At 44.3% G+C, this 25,173-nt stretch overlaps 1 protein-coding gene across 2 annotated transcripts; it reads right to left on the minus strand.

Annotated features, from left to right (window-relative positions):
• Positions 1–704: 704 nt before the first annotated feature.
• On the minus strand, positions 705–24,009 carry HSF4 (heat shock transcription factor 4). 2 transcript variants are annotated; one of them, XM_071567352.1, is made up of 15 exons: positions 23,997–24,009; positions 23,608–23,639; positions 19,227–19,461; positions 19,013–19,121; positions 17,764–17,891; positions 16,753–16,877; positions 14,430–14,505; positions 12,940–13,004; positions 11,900–11,999; positions 11,000–11,124; positions 8,950–9,174; positions 7,606–7,711; positions 6,187–6,252; positions 4,548–4,635; positions 705–3,344 (listed from the first exon to the last, which is right to left on the minus strand). In XM_071567352.1, exons 2-15 carry the CDS (start codon positions 23,625–23,627, stop codon positions 3,148–3,150), a joined length of 1,665 nt encoding a protein of 554 aa, XP_071423453.1. In that variant the 5' UTR covers positions 23,628–23,639; positions 23,997–24,009; the 3' UTR covers positions 705–3,147. The 2 variants fall into 2 exon arrangements, with proteins under 2 accessions (XP_071423453.1, XP_071423454.1); XM_071567353.1 differs by lacking the exons at positions 19,227–19,461; positions 23,608–23,639; positions 23,997–24,009 and adding an exon at positions 22,701–23,027.
• Positions 24,010–25,173: the final 1,164 nt, after the last annotated feature.

Raw genomic sequence — 25,173 nt, forward strand, 5'->3', positions numbered from 1 at the left:
GGCCTGTGGAGAACAGGCTTGTCTGAAAGGACCAGCGCAGGGTGCTTCAGAAAGCTGCAAATGCTGCCAGCAGGCTGTGTGAGCTCCGTCCTAAAAAGTACGGGCTCCCTTTTCTGACAGAAAGCTGGTTAAGGACTACTTTGAGGGCTTTGGGTTGTGCATTTTCTGAGCTGTGTTTTGGTGCCTGTCTTAATATCCTCTTACCAGAAACAAGGAAGGACCATATTATGTTTGTAAACATAAAAAAGTAATTCCAAGAGTGAAGTTCAAGCTCTATTAGCACTGAAAAAGCAAGAAAAATAGGATTAAGGGGGTGGGGGGAAGCACATAGTTTCAAGAACTATGGGTTCCTTTACTCTGATCCTGATTTTACCAGATATACCCACCCTGACCAGCATTTTAGTTTGGAGAATTCAGCAGCTTTCTGAGATGTGTTTACTTTGCCACATCTTCCATGTGAGGTCTCTCCAGCTCCTGTGTGTTCACACAGTCACCACAAGCCACCAGCAGGCCCTGCAGGAGCTCACAGGTGAATCTCCTGGATGCTCTGAAGAAATTTGCACTTGTCAATGAGGACTTGGGAAGGAGAAAAGGAGTAAGGGGTAGGCGAAAGAAGTGAGCGAAATGCCAAAACAGGACTAAATGAGAAAAAGGAAACATGTTTAATTAGTGTTTTCTGTAAAACTTTACAAATGTACAGCATAGTGCAAAAACGCAGTCTCAACACATCACCTTCAAGTAAAATTAACAATGTAAAAAGCTGAGGAAACTGAGCTTGGTTCTTCACAGGAGTGGGTCCCGAATTCTCTTCCTGTAGATTCCTCTCTCACCATCAAGCTCCAATCTCATGTTTATAATAGAGCAAAAAAGTCTAAAGAAAACCCCAAGAACCCTCCTGAGAGGCTGCTCACTGTGAGCTCAAGCTGTGCTTGCACTATAAAACGCTGCAGCCTGTGATGGTGCCAGGCCCGTGGCCAAGCTAGGCCTGCCCACAGGCAGCTCTCGAAGGTGGTTCATTTCTCAACCCCAACTAGACAATCCAGTAAGACACTGAAGCGAACACCCAACCTCAAGCATGTGACAGGCTTCATAAAAATGTGGGAAAACGACTCAGGAGCTTGAAGTTAAGCATGTGCTTAAATACCTTGTTGGATCAATACATTCAGTGTTAACATTTCAGCAGCCTAGAATGTGGAAGTTCAGAGAAGGATTTAAATCTTGAACATACGCTGTCGAGTGTCAGGAGACACCAGACAGTTTTCAATTACCTATGAGAAAAGAATTAAACAGAGTGCAACTCAACGATTTTCCATCGCTGGAAATGGCAAAATAGAGTGGCAAATAGGCTGATATAGGTAAACTTTCTGACCACAAATCTGTCAAAAAGGAAAATCTTGTCCAGGATACACTCAAGCACATCATCTAAATACCAGACCAATGGGGGCTGCCAGAATTTTCCCTTATCCTGAACACAAAAACAGCAGCTGGGAATAATTAAATTCAGAAGCTCTCACAACCCCACTGCTGCACAGACTGCACCACCAAGCTGGTGACAGCTCCCAGCACACATGAATCTGCTGGAGGAAAATGTGCTCAAAAGTGAATGTTTCTGAACTAACACATCTGTTCACGTAGTGATAAATGGATGGAGGAAAGGGCTGTGACAGGAAGGTCCATTTAAAACATGCTCATCTTACGAGGAGATTGTGAGCCTGCACTCATTTGATTGATTTGCTGCACTTTAGTGTGGATGCTGCTTGACCACAATGCTCAGAAATACAGTTTGTAACTGGGACTTGTCATGGCAATGAAAGCGCGCAGAGCATTTCTTCAAACGACACTGGCACAGCTTACACCTCCCTGTCTAAGCCCTTAGGAGGCCTGAGTTAATTGAATTTCCTGGGTCTGTTCTACTGCATTTGAGTAGCTTTCCTACAGAAAAGCAACTCAGGTAGAAGATCTTGAGATAAATAATACGTTCTCATTAGAACTACAGCATAAAAAACAAAGCTCTGCTTTGTTGAGAAACTCAGTTTTCAGAAACCACGTGGAAGGGGAAGATTAGTTCAACCTTTGAGGCTGGTCTCAGATGCACAAAGGACAGAAGAAAAGTTTGTGGGACGTGGTGGACTAACCCTTCTGCCTCTCTCCTACGCTGAGCAGCTGAGAGTCCTTCTAAAAAGGGGATCCAATCAATTTAACTTTTTAATCAGATTTGATACATCACTAAACCAACAGGAATATCTTCAGAGGAAACAGAACAGGTCAAAGCCAAGGAAAAAAAACTATTGGACTGGACATGGAATACTTAACCAGCACCAAAATCCAGAGTGTGCTCCTTCAGTCCTTTCTGCACATGAAAAATTGAGTGTGCAGAAGAGTCTATCCCTTTTTAAATTTTTTAAGTATGGAGTGCCCTGCTTTTATCCAAGAGAAAAGAAATTTGGGGCAAAACAAGTTCCAAACAACAAATGCTCTCAACTCAGCATGGGATGTTTTGTGGCCTGTGATGGTCTGTAGCTCCCCTGAGAGCCAGAGACACAGTCTTGGGGGATCACTCAGAAAATGATCTTCTGTACACCCTGAGAGATCTTCTGTTTCCTACTCACCCTAGGAGGATAAGGGAGAGGCAGAGATGCATCCCAGCAAATCTAGAAAATGCATAAAAATTATTTTTAGAGCATTGGACTGGTATGTAGAACTATTCTCCTATTTAAAGAACAGCATGAAGGAGGGTCAGGCATCTTCGCTAATCTGTGCTGCCCCTATAAAATTCAAGAGTTTGCCATTGCAGACATTGGTCAGGGTCACTATTTTATGGAGTCCCAGATGGACTTCAAAGCTATTTTTCACCTAAATTTTATCAGAAGATTTAAAATTTCAAAAAGCCTTTTCAAGAAAAAAAAATCCTGCCAAGTTCTCACTCCCCCTAGGAGCAAGCAATGGAAACAGTATTTTGTTGTAAAAAACACTGAAATCCAGGTGCAGGGAGGGTAATGCAACAGCTACTGATCATTTCCATCTACTCCAAAAAAGGACACAAAAAGAAACTCTCTTGTGGGTTTCTGAGTCACTTTTGTTTCTTTATATTCAAACCTGTGGATGCTTGGATGGGTGGGAGGGAGATGTTGTCTCCTGGAAGCAAAATCACTGGCTGTTGTCTGTTGAAGAGCTCAGGTTTAAAGGGATGTCCCCTTGGACACCCACAGAGGACATGTAGGAAGCCATATTTTCAGATGGAACATAAAGTGATGAACTTTCAGGCAAACTGATGAGGTCGTTCCCAAAGATGGACTGACGATCGATGAGGAACTGCTGGGCGTTTTCAAGGATGACATCTTTCCCTAGGAATGCAAAAAGACAGGAGAAAACTCAGGTTCTGGAGGGCAAGTTATCCATCTTTGTGTATGCAGAACTGAAAAGTGACAAATACCCACTGCAACAGCAGTGAGGAGCCTCACTCCAGGCAAAAATTACTTGGAAACACTTGAGTCATTGGACTCACTCAAAAACCCACTAAAATCAACAGGAATCTCTGCAGGTCACCAGGGGGGTTCTGTTTGAATGATGAGATGCTTTGCAAGAAGTGAAAGAGGGATGACCAAATGGTTGGAGGCACTGAGAAGCAGATGAGAGCAGCTTCTCCTCTCCTTCATCAAGAACTGTCTCGTTTTCCTTCTCTTTGTAGATGGAGACATCTGTCAATTGCCTCTTATGCAGCAACACACCATTGCATGGATCAGAAAGGCTTTGCAAACAGGCGATGCTCAAGGACTCTCTCCAGTGTTGCTGGGCTTTTTTTTTCTATGCCTTTGAGATGCTCATACAAGGTGCTGAGGCTGGAAGTCATTGAATGACACACAATAAATCAAACCTCTTGAGTGGGATCAGGTGACTACAGCACTAAACTGGGGCTCACAAAAGCTTCTCTTTCAGGTCTATCCCAGCTGAATACACATGAAAATAACAATATATCACTATTTCATGACCAGGAAAACACTTCTATGTTCCTATCAAGCTCAATGACACACTTTATCAAAGTTAGCAAGTGGGAGATCAGCTGGACAGTTCCCTTGAAGTCTGCTCAAAGATCTGGAAAAACAGAGACATAACCTTTGCCTCTGGCTGCCAGCAGCTCCTGGGACACCTCCTTTGCAGCAGGAGCCAGAGGAAACTCAGGACCTGTACAGCTCTTACCAACCCCACCCCCTGAGATCACCACTTTGCTCTTAGGTGGCAATGAATAGGCAGAGAAAACAGTGGAGACACTTGACAGACATGATGTGGACCCATTGCAGAAACAGAGGTAGTACAATTCCATTTACACCTCAGTTTATTCCCCACACTTTTCCCATTGTTCAATATATAACTTAGCAGCTGCTGTGGCAATGTAGCTGACTGACAAACATGAAAGTAAAACAACAAACGTGGTCTGTTCCCTCAAATGGCAAACAAGCAGTTCTGAACATCATATCCAGCTGTTGATATTTTTAACATGTTAATGACATTCTCTTTTCCAAGTCCCCAGAGCCACGTGGTGCTCCTACCTGGGCAGGTGTTGTTAAATGGTGGGTTGAACACTTTTGAGGGCAGCTCAGTTGTATTCTTCTCCAGATCCACTGTGAGTCGCTGCATCTTGATGCAAAAATATAAACTACAATGTACAATTATACAAAGACAGGGGAGCTGTTAGAACTAGGTCACTTCTGAACATTGGTACTTCATCACGCTGCACAACACCCACCAGTAACACCAGCCATCCTCCCTGCCCTGCCTCTCCTCCACTTCACCGAAACAGCCAAAACCATGGGCTCAAGGGCAGATCTGCCTGAAGGAGAGAGTGGAATCCCCTCTTTAGCAGTGGCTCATGTCACCTGAGGTGGCCAAGCTGGTGACACTGTGGCTGTCCCTGCCCCGCTGCCATACGAAGCAAACCAACTGTCCTCTGCAGCCAGCAACAAATATGAAAGGGATTTACTTTCCATCTCTGGCTGTCCTTAAAGTAAAATGAGCTTTTGCTTGCACAGTGCTCTAGGAATGGAGCTGCTGCAGGTATTGCTTCCAGGCTTCTCTCTGCTCATGATATTATCTAGCACAAGCACATCTAAGGGCAGGCTGCACCAGCTGCTGGGAAATTCAGTGGCTTGAGGACTGAACTACTGAATGCTGCAGTCTCCTTTCCTGGCCTTTTCTTTTATGCAATCCTTTTTAAAAGGGAAGAGCCCTTGTTTCCAAGACTTGCTAATATTAACTATCTCTTCAGACAGTCTCCTTCCTAACACTCAGGAAGTGGAATCACCTCGTTAAATTCAAAATAGTTAAAACATAAAAAGGATGTTGATACCATGAAGAAGGTTTAGAGACCCTTCTCACTTCATCAGAGTAGATTACCCTTGGCTTGTGCATCTGTAGAGATGGCAGAACCATCTAACTCTTCAACCAACTTGGCTGTCAGTGAGGGATCTGAAAATTCACCCTCTATCATGCAGGAAAAAGAACTCAGCCATGAAACACACTTCCAACCTAAACATTTCTATGAATCTATGTTTTCCTTCACTGTTTGTTAAATTACCATATGCACTTCAGCAATGCCTGTGTCAATGTTAGTTCCAAACAAATGCTGCCAAACAATTTCTCTTTGTTTCCTCATGTACAGGAATGCACGAACCTCTGTTCTAATTGCGTGAGGTTTTCCCTGCTCCTTCAATGTACAGGAATGGCTGCACTTTACAGAGGCATATTTTATAAAAAGCTTTGGCACAAAGACACTTAAAAGATCTGTGGTATTAGAAGGATGTGACATTCACACTAAGAGAAAGTTTAGAGCAGCCAGTTGCAATTAAAGACTCTGGGACAAAAACACTCAGAGTTTGTCTCTAAACAAGGTCTGGCTGAGTGGGAAAAACAGGTCAAGAGTGTCATACAACCCTCTTAGCCTGCCCTCAGGAGATGTGTACGTGCTGTGCTTTACCCCACTCTCCCCTCTGGCTATAAAATAACTTCTTCAGTTATGCACAAGCTCTGCTTTGTAGTTACATAATCATCCAGCCAACCTGGTCTAGTGGAAGGTATCCTTGCCCATGGCAGGGAGTTGGAACAGGATGAACATTAAGGTCCTTTCCAACCCAGGCCATTCTGTGGTTCTGTGATTATTATTATCATATCTCAGAAATACTCATCTCTTACCGGGGACAGACTGGCTTCCATTTCAGTCATATTCCACTCACTCAAAGATAAATTGGGATTAAAGACCTGTTGGGAGAAAAATACTGTTAAGGCTCTGAAAGGTGTAATGGTCCTCTGTTGTCTGCTGGAGGTTGTAGCTCCACTCTAACGGAAGCCACAGGCAAAGGCTCCTGTGTGCTGACCTGCGGCACAGCCAGAGCAGCCTGGGCTGGGCCAGGGCACTCCTGCTGATCTGGTCCTGCTGCTCCCAGGGGAGGGAGAGCACAGACACCCCGTGCCACAGGCATGGCATAAACCAGGGCAGCTCTTTGTGTCACTGCACATGCAAGTCAAAGCCCTTTCCTGCTGCTCTTGGGTTCTAGGACACTTCCAGATTCATGTGTTTTTTAGAAGCATTCCAAAACTCGGTGGCAGAGGGCAGATTACTGCTGCATCAGTGCTTCAATGGCAATTTCTTGAGAAGCCTGGGCAATCTGAGAAAAGGAGCTGTTGATCTGGGGGACAGTTTTATGATTCATTCTCACTCTTGTGACGTTAGCTGCAGAGAGAGATGTGTGTTGGTACCAGGAAAACACTTCCTAATGAGAAACAAGAAACAGGAACCAAGAGAACCAGTGATAGAGCAGGCCATTAAAAATGCTGTCTGTAAAGTCAAAATCAATCATACACGTGGGAACTGACTTGAAGAGAAGAAGATTGATTTTTTTAATGATTTTTCATTCCTGTTTATCCATGAAAGCTCACAACAACACCTGTATCTGAAGCACCTCCTCAAGGGAGCATATGTTTGACATATAGATTCTTTTCTTATGTACAGAGTTCTTTGATTATTGACAAAAACCTTTCATATACAAACTGTAGGTACAACGACAGAGAATCAAACAAACCTTCCTATTTCTGAATGTATACCTAAGAAAAAAGCCACCTATCCATTTCTAAAGAAAGGTGAGCTGAGAACTGAGACAGATAAATACCTCAGCAGAAAAAGAATTTGACATCAGCTTTCCAGAATGTGAGGAAAAGGAGAAGGTAGTAAAAGCTAAACACTATCTAGGAGTATCTAAGAGGCAGAAAAAAAACTAACCCATCCAATGAAATTACCAAACTAGCTGGAAAGTCATATTAAACCTATTTTACATAAATCTGTCAGGGCTCATTTTGTTTTCTTCACCAAATGCACTGTGTTTTGTGCTCCTAGAAGTTCAAATATGTATATTCCAGAGGCATAAAGAAAAGCATCATTTAATCTGAGATCCTGCTAGTTCTTACAAGCAGGTCAGAACAGGGCTGTGACTCTGTGGGCAGCATGTGGCAGACAAAATGCCACACAAGGACAAGCAGCATGGTCTGATTTACAGCCCAAAGGAATCAACTGTGAACTTCCTGACTGTCTGACACAGCCCCCCCAGCAACACTCACATCCAAGAGGCTGGCAGGCTCCAGGCCATACTGCTGGCTCCTCAGCAGCAGCTGCAGCCCCTCCAGGCTCCAGTCAGTGCCCTCCAATGGATCTGAAATATCTGTTCTGAAAAAGCACAAGGGGAAGAATTGCCACAAAGGAAATTTGCATAGATACAGAAAGTAGAACCAAGCAGCCTTCCAACAGGATGTTTATGCTTAAATCTCATTTTGAAAACCAAGAGTCCACTGTCAGTCTGGGTTTATGCCATCTTGGTTTAGTCCCAGAAGTACAACTCAGCACACAGGACTGGGCTGATGGTAAAACAGACAACACTACCCCTCTCCTGGGTGACATGTGGTTTGGGGATGAATAATCTGTGAACATCTCACGACTGGGAAAATGAAAGCTTTCCTTAGAACAAATCCTTTTAGAGGCACTTGGAACCAGAATAGGCTGCATTGCCACTCTTCTTGGTCCAAGAATTACTGTTAACTAACACTTTTTAAAGGAGTGACTTTTAGCTGCAGGCATTCAGCCTGCAGGCTGCATTTACTTGTAACATTCAGCTAAAGGAGCAACAGTGAGGCCCTGCTGTGTTTAATCCCCCCCAAAAGCTGTAAAAAATTTCTCTTAAAATCAGGTCTTTAAAAAAGGATTTTTTTTCTTCTAATAAAATGTTTTGAAGTATCCGGTGGGTTCAGAAGGTGGAATCTGATACTTTGTAAGGACCTAAAGGAAAATGGAAGATTTTCTGATAACTCCAGTGAGTGTTTTGGGTTCCCCACCATTCATCCCCAGTCCTCCTTACAATGCTGCAGTTGTCATCACAAATGAACTGCAGTCAAGTTCCACATCATCCACCAAGATGCACTTTGTGCTTTCCTTCTGCTAGTGAGGTCTCCTGAACACTCACCCACGACTTCAGTGCTGTTGGGAATTCAGTCCCAGACCATGGCTCCAGAAGTGACTCACCTAGATTGCCTTGTGGCTGAGCCTGACGACATTGTGCTAGTCCCCCTTGCAGATGTGTAGCACAGTCCTGTGGCCTGCCAGCCTGCAGACACTGATGCTGGTCTGGGCTCCAGCTTACACTTTGGCCTTGGGCAAATCCCTCTCACTGCATAAAGCCTCTTCCTGCTCCCAGAGCTCTGATGCACATCCTCTGACAGTTCTGCTGGGTCCTTCAAGCAAGTCACCCACAGATCCCCCACCTCTGGGCCTCAAGGGTCCTCTGGGAAGTGCCATAGGTGCCAGGCTGCACTTAATGACTTAAGAGTCACACTCCCTCCCTCCCCACCCTGCAAATGGGAAGCAGCAGCCATGAAACAGGCAGGGCCACAGCTCTCCCTCGCTCGCCTCACCTGTCCAGCAGTGCCCTTCTCCCTCTTCTCTCAGGAGGTTGAGAGGTCCCTGGAGGGGCCGCAGCACAGCTCCCTTTGCCTTCCAGAACAGACTGAACCATGGCCACTGGGAGCACTGGGGGCTCGGAGCACACTCGGCAGCCGGGCAGGGGCACGTCGGGTTCGGCGTTGGGTTTCACGCCAGGGCTCACCGGCTCTTCCTTTATCAGCATGAGGCACTTCTCTCTGTACCAGAGACACGACTTAGCACCACACACACATCTGCTCTGCAAAGGCTTGTGCTGCGGGGAAGGGCATTAGCACAAAGCCTTGCTTCCACTTCCTATCAAACTTCCCCAGAAGGTCTTTCCATTCCCCACTATGAGCAAAGGAAAGCAGCAGCCTTGTTTTCTTTCCAGCAAGCTCTAGAAACACACTCAGCTGAAATATCTTCAGTCACTTCATTGATTATAGTTCTAATGAAATTGCCCCATTCAATTGTTTTGCAAATATGGAAAATACACTTCCATGGGTTGATCATTCCTCAGACGAGTGTTAGGATGAAAGGGTCACTAGGCTGAAAAAGAAAAGTCTCTACCCTAGAGACAGCAATGTAATCAGTAAGAACTTCTCATGCAGGAGTTTGGGTTGGACCAGCAAGCCCTCTAGAGATCCCAATGACACAGGTCAGGATCTTGTGGCCCTTCAAGACTTGCAACAGAAGCTATCAAGATCTGACAGTTCTAGTCAGATATTTTACTTGTTTAGAGGCAAAAGTTTGTCTTTTTCCAGGGGCAGAGCCACTCCCCATTATTCCAGATGGACATATGACAATGAAGTTTTGATTAGTAGCATTTTGTATGAAGAAATCTGCTCTATATTACTTACAGGAGACTATATAGCTCCCTGTGAACCTGCAGAGTCAAAGCCAAAATGACAAAGGCATGTAGATCAACAGGCACAGGGCATGGAAAGCTATTCTGACAAAATATTATCATACAACACTCACAGTCTTGCTTTGCTGCAAGACAACACACAAGCATGTCACACATACAGGAAGGTATGTGACACTGCAGAGCCTTCCACAACATTCCTTTCTGATCTGCTTCTCATCTTGTGGATCCTCAATTCCACCAGAAGCTCATGTTGATTTAGGAAATATGACACCATGGCTGGCTCAGTTTCCCAAGTCGTGCAAACACAGCACAGATCAGAAGCCACCAGATGGCACTCACTAATTAGTAGAAATAAGCAACTTAACTTGAAGGTTGTATTAAAGTTTTTCTGCTTTAGAAATGGCTTCCAGGGTTAGTTTTTGTTTTTCTTTTTTTTTAATCTGAGGCTCTTTACATGCTTCTAGCTAATTGTATGGCTATGGTTTTAATTATGCAACAGATTTACAGGCAATTTCTAGAGTATAACTGCCTTGCGTCTACGTCTGAGAAACTGTTTCCATGATTCATCTGTCTACTTACTTTCCACTGACATAGCTGTAGATATTCTGCTACTAGCCCCACATACACTGCATGTCTGTGGCAGGAAGAGATAAGCTTTAAAATACCTCTGCATTCAATTCTTAACTTACTGGGGCCTTTTCACAGAAAAGTTTCAAACATCGGAAGTTGTTGTGATGCAACCTTTCTGTTCTCATTAGCAGAAAGATGTACAATTTGATTGTTTCCTCTTTGCCAAAGCCAAAAGGAAACCTCCTTTTTCTCTCTCAATAAACCCAACAAGTGCTAGAATCTAATTATTTGATTAAGTCTGAGACAATCCCTCTCTTGAGGACAAAATATAAAGAAACATGGAATATTTCTCAAAGAGGTGAGTGGAAGTTCTCAGCATGAAACTCATGACTTTGTTTTCAAAGTTATACTGTTATTATCCCCCTCTAATTCTGAAAATCTGACCCACTTTGCAAACTAGAAAAACATATTCCATCCCACCATCTCGATAGAGATTTGTGAATTGGACAGACACTTTGGTAGAATTACAGCCATTAAAAACTTCCGTGAAGAGTTGCATAAGTATGTCCACATCTGATTCTCTTTTTAATCACAAACATATTTACCTCTCATTTTCAGAAGGGGACTGCATATTTATTATGTTGGATGGTGATGCTTCAGTAACATCAGATATGATGGGTCCTCCAGCAATTCCAGGGCTGTTTAAGCAAGAGGCAGGTTCTGTCGATGGCTAAAAGGAAAGTAAAACTCATATAGATTTATCCTTCTGAGCCCTAGAACAAGTCCAAGGCCCTGTCTGAGATCATTAGGGCTTACTCACTGGGACCTTGAGTTCACTCTGTACAGAAACCAACAAAGCTTTTACTTACTAGGCAACATTATAACTTCCTCTCACCTTATCTCCAACCACACAGCCGTACAGGTGTGAAATAAGCACTGTGACTGAAGTGTCAGCTACCAAGGGGTTTTACCATGTCTGACATTTTGCCTTGCATTGCACAACTCAGTTTCCTCTGGAGGGAAAGATCCAGCACAGCACAACAAGGCAGTATGGGTCTCACATGCCAGCCCACATATTATAATTGCATGGCTGAAGTGTCTGGTGTCTGCTGTGGTGTGTTAGGGAACGGTGGGGATCCCTCAGAGTCTACAAAAATCTGCCTCTGGTCGGAAAGATCATAATACCCACTTCCAGAACACATTTCTTCCTCTTTTCCCTTGAGGTGAACCAGGCTGGGGTAACACCATGGAGAGTTTGATGTGCTGGGTCCATCCTCCCCAGCCAGAGCCCATGGCCTCCCCCATGAACGTGGCAGCACAAGAACACGCAGGCACCCCTGACACTGGGGAGCTGAAGAAATTATGAATGTCACTCAGCTTAGCACACCTCTTCTTCACTGCCAAACACTTGCCAAATTACTTACTCCATAATCTCTATTACTGCCTCAAACACTTTTCCACCCACAAAGCAATCCCTCAAAGCCCAGAGGCCGGTGTACACCTACCGACTGTATGAAATAGGGGTCATGGAGGGGGTCTGTAGGCAAGTGCCGGCTGAACTTGGACACTGGTGGAGTTGAAATCCCATTGTCAAGCATCAGAGGTCTATGAAGAGAAACAGGTTGGTTTTCCACATACCGACTTGGCTTCTGGTTGTTCACACAAGAAATGTCTCTCAGCCAAGGGCTCTTCTCCTCTGGGTACTCTGGTTTTCCTCAGCTGTAAGGGTCTTTCTTGTCCAGTGTTATGGACAAGGAAGGAAAACAATTTTGGAGGAGGTCACCATTAAAAAAGAGCATTAAACATATAGAGAAGGGATGGTCTAGATTTTCTAGATCTTATTTGGAAGATGCCAGTAAAATAACAAAGTCAATTCATATTTCTAATGGGTAGTGGCTTCAAGCTCTAGGCTGGATCCTCAGCTTATTCTACTGGAGGTAGCTCTGCTGACTTGATTAGTGCAATACTGGCAATATGGCCTTTTTATCAGCTCCCTCACTAAGCACTAACCTCTAGGCACTAAACTCCTAATTCAAGCTCCTCTATTCACTTGCCTTGACGAGCTTATCTAAAGACATACCTTGGCTAAAATTTTTCCCCACTTTTCTCTCTGCAAGGCCTGCAGGTTACATGCCATCGAACCTGTGTTGGATACACATCACATTTAGTGACTGTGGGTCAAACTAAAGGTGTCTGTGGGCTAGCTGGGCCTAGCCCTGCTTCAGCCCTGCCTCAAGTGGCAAAACTGAACCTGTAGGACCAGCAGTGGGGTCCTGCCCTTTAGTCTCCCACTAGTTAGTGTTCCCATCTCCCATCGCGCCCCGTGTTCCCCAAATAAAGGTCATGAGCTGACACGGTACTTCTCTAAAGACCAGTGAATGGGGCATGTCAGCAGGTCTGACTCGGCAGTTCAGCCCATTCATTTCCCATCACCATGGAGCCCTGGTCTGGTGACTGCCTGCCTGGGCAAGCTGAGCTTGTGCTTTTAGTGAGGGGGCAGCATTATGCACCCATGAGCGTGTGCACACCACACAAGGGTACTTACAGCTTCCTCTTTATCCCAGTGCTGCTGGGGCTGGATTGGAGCTGGCCAAACAGAAACTGAATCAGCTGTCAGGAGAGATCAAAATCCAGTGTTAATCAGCAGAGTGATTCAGCACTCCCTGCTCTCGCAGCCATTCTTGTCTCACACATTCCTCCCTCCCAACAGTACCCCAAAGCTGGGAGCAGCCATGAAATACAGGAGCCAAATTGCATGAGACATTGGAGCCTGAAACAGAAATATCCTATCCAAGAACTCAGTCAGCCTGCCTGGCTTTCAAGAGACACAGCCAGGTGCCTGCTTTGTGCAAAGGCTGCTGGATCCACGTGCTCAGGACTTCCTCTCACTACTTCCATGCATGCAGAACTCCAGATGGTCTTACCAGACCTGGGAATATGCTTGTGAAGTGCACATGCAAACATTCCTAGGCCTGGAGTTAGACTTGGACTGTGTTAAAGTCTTCAGAGATGTTCATAAGAGGCGCTGTAAAGCCTGACAAAGAGGCAACTCTCTAGGGGGAGACCCTGGATAGAGGTCTGAGCTCTATCAGCTGAATTTTTCAGTCCTATGAAATTCAGTGCTGATATAACAGGATACTGAAAAGGATGCAGAATGGCTTTGTAGAAGAATCACTTAGCAACATATTCCCAGGCCAGCTTGAACTTAATGCTCTGCTTTGACCTCCAGACAAAGAGAGCATTATTATTATATATCACAACTGGCTCTTGCTCACTGCTCAGTACAACAAAATAGGGTTGCATAAGAGCCTCTACAATGAGCTGTGTGGCTGGTGCAGCCTCAGAGCTGGAGGAAGGCTTTGATAACCTCATGCATTTCTATCCAGTCCTATGACTCAGTGATGCCACGTGAGGGTCAGAACATGGCTCTGGGGCACTGGGAAATGTGACGTGCTCAGTCATGCCAGCACCATCTGGGAATCGCTGGAGAGGCCTTTTCTATACTGGGCATGATGGATTTTAAGGAGAGGCCTCCATAGCCTAAAAGGTGATACAGTAATTCCTTGACTATTCCAGTAACAGCAGAAAATTTAATAGTTCTGTTACATTCCTCCAGTGAGGGAATGGCTGGCCAATCTGTCACCTGCAGCTTCAGTGCTGGTAGGAGGGGGGATGCCCTCTTGGGCAAAGGAAATAGGAAAGATTTGGGAAAGGCATTGGTACAACAAGAACACAGCTAATACAGTGCAAATAGTGAGAGGTGTGCTGTCTTGCTCAGTACTTCAACAGCAAAGGGTTTCTAACATCACAGCAAGGACTGACAAGGAAATTAGAATATTGTGCTCGAGGGCATAGTCTATGCTTTGTTAATGATCACTTGCCATAGGACACATAAAAACACAACACAACTTGAAAGAAAAGGAAAATAAATATACTGTGATATCACAATGTGGAGATTATAAGACAAGAAAAAAGAATTAGAAGAGCACATAGACCAGGCAGGACAAGTGAATTTGGAATTTCTATAACCACTACCTTGTTGATCACTTTCTGTTGCTGTGAGTGGTTCTGCCGGAGAGAAACAACTTCCCGCCAAAGAACTTCATTTTGCCTGAAAGTGAAACAGAAATTTTCTGTGAGCACAGAAATGTCCCAACAGCCCATAGTGCTGCCATGATGCACAGTAGATCCAACTGTGCAAAGTCTGTTTCACTTTGAGGCTCTTGGTGTGCTTGGCTTTTTTCAGGTTTACCAAACAGGGTCACACAATGGCTTGCCTTCCTTTTCTTTGACCTCAAAAGAACTATAGACTAAAGCATGGAGGAAAAACAAAAAACCACCAACATTTACAGGGGGAGGTAATAAGAGAACACGTGTGTTTAGTTTTTGTGGAACATTTGGGTGAAACTCAGAATTTCAGCAAAGCCTGGTTTGTGACTGTAATGATCTGGATCACCAAGACTATCCCTCAACAAGAGCCAAGAAAGTCCAACCTCTCCCAAAGACAATGAGATCTTGTGGATAGAGACCCTGTGTATTTAGCCTGCTGAAATCTCACACACGTGGTGGTACAAACGCATGTTTGGGAGTGACTGGAGCAGCAGCTATCTCAGAGCCTTGAACTAGGAGGACTGTAATGATTTTATTAGTGGGAGTGACTGATTTAACCCAGCACAGACCTGTGTTCAGATTGCAGAGAGAATATTTATTTTCCATCTGCAAATGAAGCAGCACAGAGAGAAGCTTACAGGCTTCCTTTAACAGTCAGCTCCAGTAAGTGGGATGAGGAGATGCAGAATTTACTTACTGTGCTGCCTCCAAATCTAGATGCTGGCCAAGTCCATGCTGCAAAAGGTTTTGCCAGTCCATTTATCTCTAGAGTATATGTATGTACCAAAACTGTCAGGCCAGCAAAACCTGTCTTATAGGTGAAACTGATAAATCCTTTTGCTTTTTAGTTTTTCTAGTGTGGATGCTAGAACTCGGAAGATAAGGTCCAGGGCTAGAAAGAGCACAGTGGAGCAGCTTGTACAGCAAGAATCCCTGCAGTGAACTTTCTGTACTTGTACTGACAGGATTTTCAGCAAAGCAGCATTCCTTGGTCTGACAGCTCATACTGGAGTTATGTCCTAAAGGTTCTTCACCAGTGTAAATTTCTTAACCTGGTTTCAGCCTGGGATTTCTCCTCTGTCATAGTTCATAAAAATTGTATTCTTTTCACCAGTTGAATTCAATTTTGCCTTTTTCAAGATGGAGGGAGGGAGCAAGCAAATCAAAAGGGAGAATAAATTAAAATCAAGCCAAATAATTGATACTAGAATTCCTTAAAATTTAAATCAAATTCAAGCCTAGAAACTCACTGTCACTGTACCTGAATTTCACAGTGCCATCGCATGCATGTGCTAAGGGTGGAGTCATTAAAAAATGATGTAGGATAAAAATATTTATTCACTGCACATAAGGTGCTGGGCTAGCATGAAGTTTCCCAGTATGCAGTGTTCTCTCAAGGCCCAGGATACCAGTGTCATCTGGTGGAGTATGAATATCAGCTCTCATTATAAAGGAAAGGTTTTGTGTCTTTTTGATTATTCAAGCGCTTTTTAAACAAAGACCTCTGTAAGGATTAAAATTCTGGAGGCAAATAAAAACCTCTCAAGGTACATGACTTATAAAACCTTATACATTTACTGAGCTTCTATGTCTGCGTCAGAAAACCCCAGAGGCTCAGACAGCAGGAGGTCTGGCAGCCACATGCAGGAAGCATTGCATCTGCTTGGTTTGCTCTTATATAATTCTGGCCATATCAGAAGACAGAGTCTTCAGAGATGAGTCCATGGACTAAACACTACAGCAGTTCTTCTGTTATATATTATAACAGACTTTATTTTTTAGGTCAGTAAAGCAGATAAAATTTGGAGGGGGAGGATAGCAGAGAGTTATATTTTTAATTCTTTAATAGCTGGAATGGACTCTAACAGATCTCTGCCAAGGACTCTTCTCATGTGAAGAGAGTCTCCATCTTTACCATCTTTTCTATCTGAAGAAAATAGTTATCTGAGTTAAGTCCCCAGGCTATACACGTTTCCTACATGACCTCCTTGGTGCCTTCCTCATCTGTAAAGGGAACAAGTAAAGACAGAGAGGCTAAGCATTAATTCGTATTTTGTAGATCAGGTGTGCATAGAAATTCTACATGTTACTGTCTCAACAGATCTCGTCCCTGTGATCAGTCCCTGGCTCACCACGTGCTCCCTGGGAGGGAGGGGTGTAAGGCTCCTCCTTTCAACCCTTCCCCACAATCCACAACTCCAGAGAAGCAAATGCCCATAAGAAGCAGGCTGAGTAGGATTCAACTCACTGCTTCATGTCCTGCACTTGACACTCCATGTTCTCCTGCTGACTTCTCAGTATCTGTACCTCGTATAGCAACCTGCTGAGGTCCTCCTGGCGCATCTTGGTCTCCTCACTTTTCACTACTGACACCTGAGGAGTAAAGAATCACAGGTGGATTTTACTAATGCAAGAAGGGCCATGGACAGAGAGAGTCATTGTGGGGGCTCAGGTGCAGGACTGTCACCAGCTGGGCTCCAAGGGGCTGAAATATGAGGACAGGCAATGCGCCCAAGAGTCTGAACTATCATTAGTGTACTATTGCAAGGGCCAAAGAGATAAAACAGAGCAAAGTGCAGGACAAATCTATTCATAAAGAGGACCTGCTGGCAGAAGAACATTCCCTGCCAGAGTGGGGTCCTATTCCAAATCAGTCTGGGATAAAAACAAAAGTATTTTGAGGACCAGGGACAAATTGAAGTAGATTGTTTGATTTAGTCTCTACTCTACAGAGATACCCAATCCTGTCTCATGTTTTACAGTAATGAGTCTCAGGTAATGCTTCAAACTAGACATATTGCACTTGGATTTCCAAAAGGCTTCTGCTGGTCCCTTTTCTGAAGTTCCTATGCTAATTAAGTAAGAGAACAGCCCTTTAGGACCATTTATAACAGGTTAAAAGTGCGAAAACAGCAGGCAGGAATAGGTTTTCTCTTCCATAAGAACAGGAGATGGCTATTGGGGACCCTGCAGGAGTTATGCTGCATTTCCTAGGCAAGTGGGTAACAATTCAAAGGCAAAGGGGTGGAAAGCCAGCCTGGCCCTGCAGCACTATGTGAAGGTCTTGTGATACTAAGCAACAGAGCAAAAAAAACACAGACAAAACTCTGATGAAAGCCAAGCCCTGCATACCAAGAACCTTTGCCCCAGCTGCACATGTACGTGGAGAGGGCAGGAATGAGACCAGAGGATGATGTTGAGTTACACTGAGCAGGATCTGGCAGATGTACATTCCCCCTGCCCACCCAGCACCCCTCACCTTCCTCTTGATGTGCTCCAGGAGGTGCTCGTGGCCCTGCAGGAAGCAGAGGTGCTGGAACTCAGTGTCGTCCCGCTCAGGCTTGACAAGACCCCCCTGCTCGATGTTCACCACCTTCCTGAAGCCATCTGCATGGAGAGGACAGGGGTGAAGGGCCACCAGACCCTGCCACTCTCTTCACCTCCCACACCCATTGCTTCTGAGGACAATTCTGTTCACTCTCCACATCTTTTGAGCTGCCAGTGTTCAGGGCACAGTCATGTCCCCTCACCACAGCTGGGCACGTTTTTGGGCCATATCCACAAGAATCCCAATATGAGGGAGAGCCCTGTGCATCCCACTGGCCACCCCTGCTGACAGCCATGCCATGAAAACCTTGCCACCATGGGCACCTTGGTCTGCCAGGAGCTGAAACTGCAGCTCTTATGGAATTTCAGGTTATATTCACAAGCCAAAGGGATTCAGGGGAAGGATTTTCAAAGGCACAACCCATCATCAGGTGCCACTTTTGGAAAAAAAGGGTCACATGCCCATTTGGAAATCTGCTTTGAGTATTTCTCTGAAGTCCTAGAAAGGTTTCTAACTAGGATTGGTCTAAAATTTACCATAATGCTACTGTACAGTGAAATAGCAAAGTTAAAATTTGACTGAGGAACTTCATAAATGACTCATTGTAAAAATTCCAAGAACTATCAGAAAATAGCTATATGTAGTACAGTAATGGTGTAGAAGTGGCTGAAAACTACACCTAAACCTGCCTTAAGGGGTGAAAATGTCTGTTCAGTAAGGTAAGGTTTGCAGGGAGAAGTACTGCCCATTACTAGTTCAGGGATATGGCTGGTGAAATGGAAAATCTCTGGTCACATGACCCACAAAAGCAGCAGTTTCTAGGGGAGGTATCACAGCATCACGATGCTGGAAAAGCTCTACACAGAATAAAATGAAAAATAAATAATAAGAGGTCATCAAAAGGATGCAAGAGAAGCAGAACACCTGGTAGCTGAAAGTTCTTAGCTCACATCTTAAAATGTAATCTAACAGCAATTTCATGCTGGAATTTAAGGTAAGTGCAAGGAAATCAGTTCCCTGAGATCTGAGAGGCAGATCCACTTTGGCAAAGTCAATAATGTCACAGTAAGACACATACATGATACCCCAGCTTTTCTACCCACAGTTCTGTCCTGTGTCTCCTGTCCCACCCACACCTCCTGTCACTGCCCCGTGCCTGCAGGGCCCACGTGGCACTCACACATGTTCAGCTGCCGCACAAAGCTGGCCATGTTGTTGTGCTTGAAATACTTGGGCAGCACCTCTTTGGCAAAGCGTCCTTGGTCGAACACATGGAAGCTGGTGCCATTCTGCAAAGGAGATAAGGACAAAGCTGAAGTCAGAGAAATATCCCTGACCATGAGAGGGGCCCAGGAGTCCTACAGCAGGGGGAGTCATGGTCTCTGAATTGTCACCTTGAAGTTAAAAAGAGTGACAGAAGCCAGGGACGGGTGTGGTCCTTTCAGTTCTGGTATGGTCAGTCCTCTACAGCTGCACGTTTGATCTTTTTCTACTAAGCTTTGCCACTGCTTAGTTGGGAAATGTGAATGTGAGAAAGAAACCACTGACTTGTGTCCAAATAGCTGATAGTCTGTGATTGTCGCCCGTCGTGTGGACTTCACAGAAAGACTCTGGAGTCTTAAGAAGGCCCTGGAAAATGGTAATTGCCATTATAACTCTTTGATCTGCTTGCTCAGGTCTAACTCAAACACATCTGCTCCAGAGCACAGCTGTCCCAGGGGAAGCACTGCCTGGAGCCATGACACAAGAAATACAGCAAGGCAAAAAGCAAATCATCTCTGGAGACACCACACTAATCCAGAAGCTCTGTGCACCTTTTCTTGATTATTTTTAAAAGTACACAGCCACAAGGGCAACCCTCAAAATGTTGACAGTCATGCTCTGCAATCCAAACTAGCAACATGAATGTTAACCAGATAAAGTATCCGTTCCTGGGGTTGCATTGCAAAAATCCGTGACTGCAAAACAAGGCAAACTGCCTGGGATTGCTGTCAGAAAGATGCAGTGCTGGCCATGCACTTTCCCTGCCTGGCCTTCTACCTGCTGACAGCTCTGTCAGTGCAAAGACATCAGCAGAGATGAGGGACCAACTGCTCAACTGAGCTTCAAGGGACAGCTAGCTAAAGACACCAGGGTCTGCAGGATGTTGGCAGCGAGGGGTCTGAAACCAGCACACCACAGTCATCCTCCTGCTGTGTTGTGAGTTATTACCAGCAGTCAGTGGTGTGTCAGCTCAGGGAGGTATTTCACCATGGGCTGGTTTGTGACAGAGGAGGACTGTGTCACATTAGAGCCCTCACGATCTGTGTGCAGTAAGACCATACCAGTGGTGTGTGGGTCCCACCACACACCCATCACAGGGTCTGTAGCTGAACGGGTGCACTCAGGGCAATCTAGAAGTTTCTAAACAAGGAGTGCAATCAGGGCCATGAGAAAGCTCAGTGACTAAAGAGGGGCTGGTGAGCGCCTCCAGCCTGTACATGGCCACCAGGGAAAAGTCAGCTGGCAAACCCTCCTGCCTTACTGGTTTCTGCTACGTTTCTATCACTAAATGGTGCCAGTTCCCTCTGTTTTCAGGCTCATTTGGCAGCTTTAACAATTAACATCCACAAACAAGAGACTTTGGGTCAGCTGCACTTCTTGCGCCCTGTTCACTGCTGCAAACATTGAACATGATCCCGTGCCTCAGCAGTGCCATTTTGTCTCTTTTTAGTGTCTTTCCTATCACTCCTTACCCCATGCAGCAGAATCAAAGGCTGATGAAACACTTAAGATATCCACTGGTAACCCACATGCTGGAATTACCCTCAGAGACAGAGCCTGCAGACCTGACAGCAGGGACCACGGTTTCCCAACACTGCAAAGGCTTCCCTAAGGACAGAGCTAGTTTATTTTGCTTCCCTTGTGCTTCTGCCTCCTTACTCTGGGATACAGCTGTGTGTCCCAGGCAGGACCCACTGATGGAAAATGAGAAACATGAGGGGTTTGTGTACCTCAGCATCTCATTATGACCTCTCTTGAGAGGTCATTTCTGTGAATTCAGAGCTGCAGTATTCTCAGGAACGGGCACACCCAGAAAGGTTCCTATAAACACAAGAGACTTTGGAGTTACTGTGTGCTCACCAATGAACTGAGCGTGTACCAGCTTGTTTCTACACAGTAGCTGTGCCTTGCCTGTCTTATACAATGGGAGCACAAGCTGGGACAGACTTTGAAAGTCTTCTCTGCCCCAAGTAGAATTGACTCTGCAGCATGACAATCACGGCAGATGCTTATCTTAACTGCTTTTGACAGACCCATCATGACACACACCCTGTGCTCTGACTAGACAAGTTCTACTCCAAGAATTTGCTAGGAACACTTCCTGACTGCATCTTCCACTCAAAAATTAATTGAATTACTTCTTGTCCAATCTATCACTGACACAGAGCAGGCATTTCCTTTCTACCTTTCAACAGCCTTTAGTGTATATAAACAAACCATTACTAAATTTCCTCTCCACCTCTTCCTCATGCTAAGAAACATTTCACAGCTCCTTATAGGTCCTATTTTCTGCAAGTTCTGACTACATCCAGAAATCTTAGGCATACACACAATCCCTCAGCTCCAACATCACCGACATACAAGAATATAGGAAACATGGGAACCTGCAACAATGGGAAACTTAAACATCTAAAAGCCTTACCAAAACCTCCAACAATGTAGTTGTAGCCTATGTTAGATATCAGGAAAGCAGAGCATGGTGATGGTCAGTCAAAAATAACAATGTTCTAAATGTAACAGAGAGGGTATTATTTATACAGGTTAGAAAATAACTCCTAGTTTGAAAACCCTTAGTTAAACACACAATACCAAAACTTGGTGGTTCTCAGAGGTATGGCCATGTAATACCAGCTTCAAACCAACCATGGCCAAGGATAACAATGCAGCTCAAATCCTATCTCAGGTTTTGAATGAAAACTCTGCTGGACACAAACACATGACAGAAAGGCTGGTTAAGATTTTTTTTTTACTACCCCCCCTCCTCCCCTTAAATCTGCTTTTGTTATAGATTCTTGATTTTGGAGAACAAGTTTATGCACACAGCTTATCTCATAACTCCATGCTGAAAACAGATCAAGTTATTTGCAGCAAATCTCAGCCAGGTCAAAAGCACAAGGTGGTATCAAAGTGCTGTACAAAGGGGACAAATAAATCATTTTAATTCTGGGATTGCACTTAGTATATTAATGTCTCAGTGACAAATAAGAAGTCAAAGAAAAGCAATTTATCGCTCTGAAGTTGTCCAGACAATATATACACACATATCACCATGATCATCAACAGACTCATTGAAAAATCAAGTAAAGCTCTTCCAAAATGAGTTCTTTAGGCTGCCAGTCTGAGATCTGTTTAAGCTCTAAGTTGGAGTCTGAGATCTGAATGCTATTTATCTTCGGCCTTCTCCCAACACATTTGTGAAAGGCTGCTGGGAAACACATATGAAACAATACAAACAGCATTTTTAAGGTCTTTGCACCTTCTCTAGAAAATTTTGGAGAGCTGCAGATTCAAACAAGGTGAAAAACTCTCTCAAAGAGTCTGGAATTTTAGAATTAGAACATTAGACACCTTTTAAAATATTTCAAGTGAAATGTGTAAATATTATTATCAAAACACTCCCAAACCACTTGTCCCTTTGAAACAGAAAAGTCACAATATTGCAGGCAAATGATAGCAAATACATCCAAAAGGGCCCATAATGAACTCCCAGTCCTTGCACTCTCCCAGCAAGCTGGGCAGCACCTTTGCAGCAAGGCCTGGGCCTCGCACCTGGGTTTCCCATGGTGTTGCAGGCATTAGAGACACCTGATATTCACTGTACTTACAGAACTCCAGCAGATGAGATGGTTTGTTTCAGGATCTTCCACCAGCGTCCAGAGTTTTGTTAGGAAGGCTGGGACATTGCTGGAGTATCCATCCATCACCAGAGAGCTGGGTGAATCCTGCATAGTTTTTCAGTGTCCCAGCTCCACTAACCCCATTGCTGTCAGTGTTCCTGCCTCCCTGCACGCGCCCGCGTCCAGCAGGGAATGAACCACCCAATTTTATCCCAGCCCAGTGGAAAGGAGGCATCCAGGGAGTCACATCAGCAGTGCTGCTCGCACTCTTAAAAACTCAGCACAATGCGATGGCATCACCAGCCCCAGAGAACAATACACAGAATGAAAATGCACTGCAGCCAATCTCGCAGAGCTGTGAATAAATACGCAGCGTCATGCAAAGGGAACACGTGCTGTGCACCTTGTGCTGGGAGGTGAGCAAGTCACCACAGGGGACCCACCTGCCCAGAGTCTGTGGGATGCCCAGGTACAGCAATGCCAGGCTTGTGAAGGCCTCTGAATGGTTATTTTGGAATTCCCTTGTCCTAAACTTTGGCTGGCACAGATGAACAAGGGCTGGCCAGGATTCAGGGCTGTCAAAAAATATGGTTTGGCTACAGACCCTATACTATTTGTCAACAGAAATTATTTGTCTCTTGGGAGAAAACAGAGGGTGCTAAAACCAGCTACATATAGAATCCAAAATGCTTTTATTATTAATACTAATGCTTTAGGTAGCTCTAATTACATGCTCGCAGTGTAGCTTAATGTCAGGGTCATTTCAATTCAGAAACTGCTCTTCAAATAACATAATAAAATGTAAAATGAAAATGAAATTTTCCTGAGGTTCTTAGCAAAAACTTGCAAAGGCTAAGCTTGGCATTCCAGCTAAAAAATGAAACAGAGTTCTCACCTGAGGCTTGCAGAATCCATTACGGCCAAACACTAAAGGATTCAGGAGGTGAGAAAAATTAGTCACCAAAAAACCCATTAGATAAATGCCAGGATAAGGATAACAATTCAGTAACTCTTGCCATTTTCAAAGGACAACTTAGAACACTGTATAGAGTGTAATACTTCCCCTAAAGCTCAAATCATCAGCAGCAACTGAAAACACTCAGCATACAACACAATTTTCTCTATTATATAAGCCATGCTAGTCATGCAAGATAACATCATCACACCTGGAAGTCACAAAGTCAATAATGTCATAGTGCAGTGGTGTAAATGCCTGACATGCACTGGAAACAATTATCTGTTTTTTCCTGCAAAGATGCTGATAGAGAAAGCCATGCCTCTTACCTGATCTCTGTGAAGTGCCAAACAGAGCTGGAAGGAACAGCTGCAGCCCCTTGTCTGCACACCTGGGAGACTATGTATCTATCTCCAAGAGAAAGATAAGAGAATATTTGGACAAAGATTTCCTCTGGCATGCAGTTCCACGGTTTTTGAACTGAAGCAGACACTTGGCTGATTCAGTCAGGTTTAAACATGGGAGAAACTTCCCAAACTGCAATTAATTCTCAAGAGTTCCTGTAGGGAAAAACAAACAACAGCAGACACAGACACACATTAGGATTTTTTTAACAAATAACCAATGCAACTGGACCACAGAGGAGGAAAAAAAATTTTCAAACTTGAAATTTTACCAAAGTTTGAATTTGAACATAAAAAAATAGGAAAATCTGCTGGCCAGTTTTTTTACACACTTTTCTTTGATCAATTCTAAGAAGCTGAGTGATACTTTTCAAGAATTCAAGATATCAGATCAAAGCTTTTTGGAGGGGGAAAAGGTCTTTTTCCCTATAGTGAGGTTTTGCTAGTCTGAGTAATAAAAATGCAAGGGAATTTTCTAGTACTGCTGCACTGGTATTCAAAAAGCTGAGACAGATTTCTCAAACTGTGAGGGGAAAAAACCTCTTTGCAAGCAGAAGCTCTGAACAGAAAACAGCCCCACATATCCATTTTGTACTGATAGTGCAACACAAGGCCTAGAGTAGAAATCAGCAGCTTAGTGACAGTGGTCCTTGCCTGTGATGAGATCTACAGTTTGGAAAAAAAACATTTTATGACTGTGACTCTCAGTTTGCAGAAACTGCATTTATACATGTCTGACATAAAAGAGGACAAGCATATTTCGATCAACCTTTCCTGTGAACCATAATGCAGAAAAATAAGCACCTAGAAAGAAGGCTGAGGTTTAGAGCATCAGACCTTTTATATTCTTCCAAAATGTGTTGTACCCATCTTCTAGATTTCTGCACAAACAAAACCCACCACCACGACATATTTTTTCAGCCCTCCATCCGCAAGTAAGGGATTTTTAAAAGCAAACATTCCCCTTTCTAGGCCAGCACTGGAGCATGGGCCAAGGCTCACAATCTCTCTCTGAATTTCAAGGCATGCCCTCCTGCTTTGGAAGCCCCAGGTTCTGGAGTAACAGCATTATCTCAGCATCACAGATCTCACCTAAAGGAAA

Source organism: Pithys albifrons, chromosome 12 (assembly GCF_047495875.1).
Source record: "Pithys albifrons albifrons isolate INPA30051 chromosome 12, PitAlb_v1, whole genome shotgun sequence".
Taxonomy (NCBI): Eukaryota; Metazoa; Chordata; class Aves; order Passeriformes; family Thamnophilidae; genus Pithys; species Pithys albifrons.

Excerpts from the sequence above, each read along its gene's own strand:
- HSF4 (XM_071567352.1), bottom strand. The coding sequence starts at position 23,627 with ATGGATTCTGCAAGCCTCAG. Across the intron at positions 19,122-19,226 it reads TCACTCTTTTTAACTTCAAG|AATGGCACCAGCTTCCATGT; the intron begins GTGACAATTCAG and ends TCTCCTTTGCAG. Across the intron at positions 11,125-11,899 it reads ACCCCTATTTCATACAGTCG|CCATCGACAGAACCTGCCTC; the intron begins GTAGGTGTACAC and ends CTTTCCTTTTAG.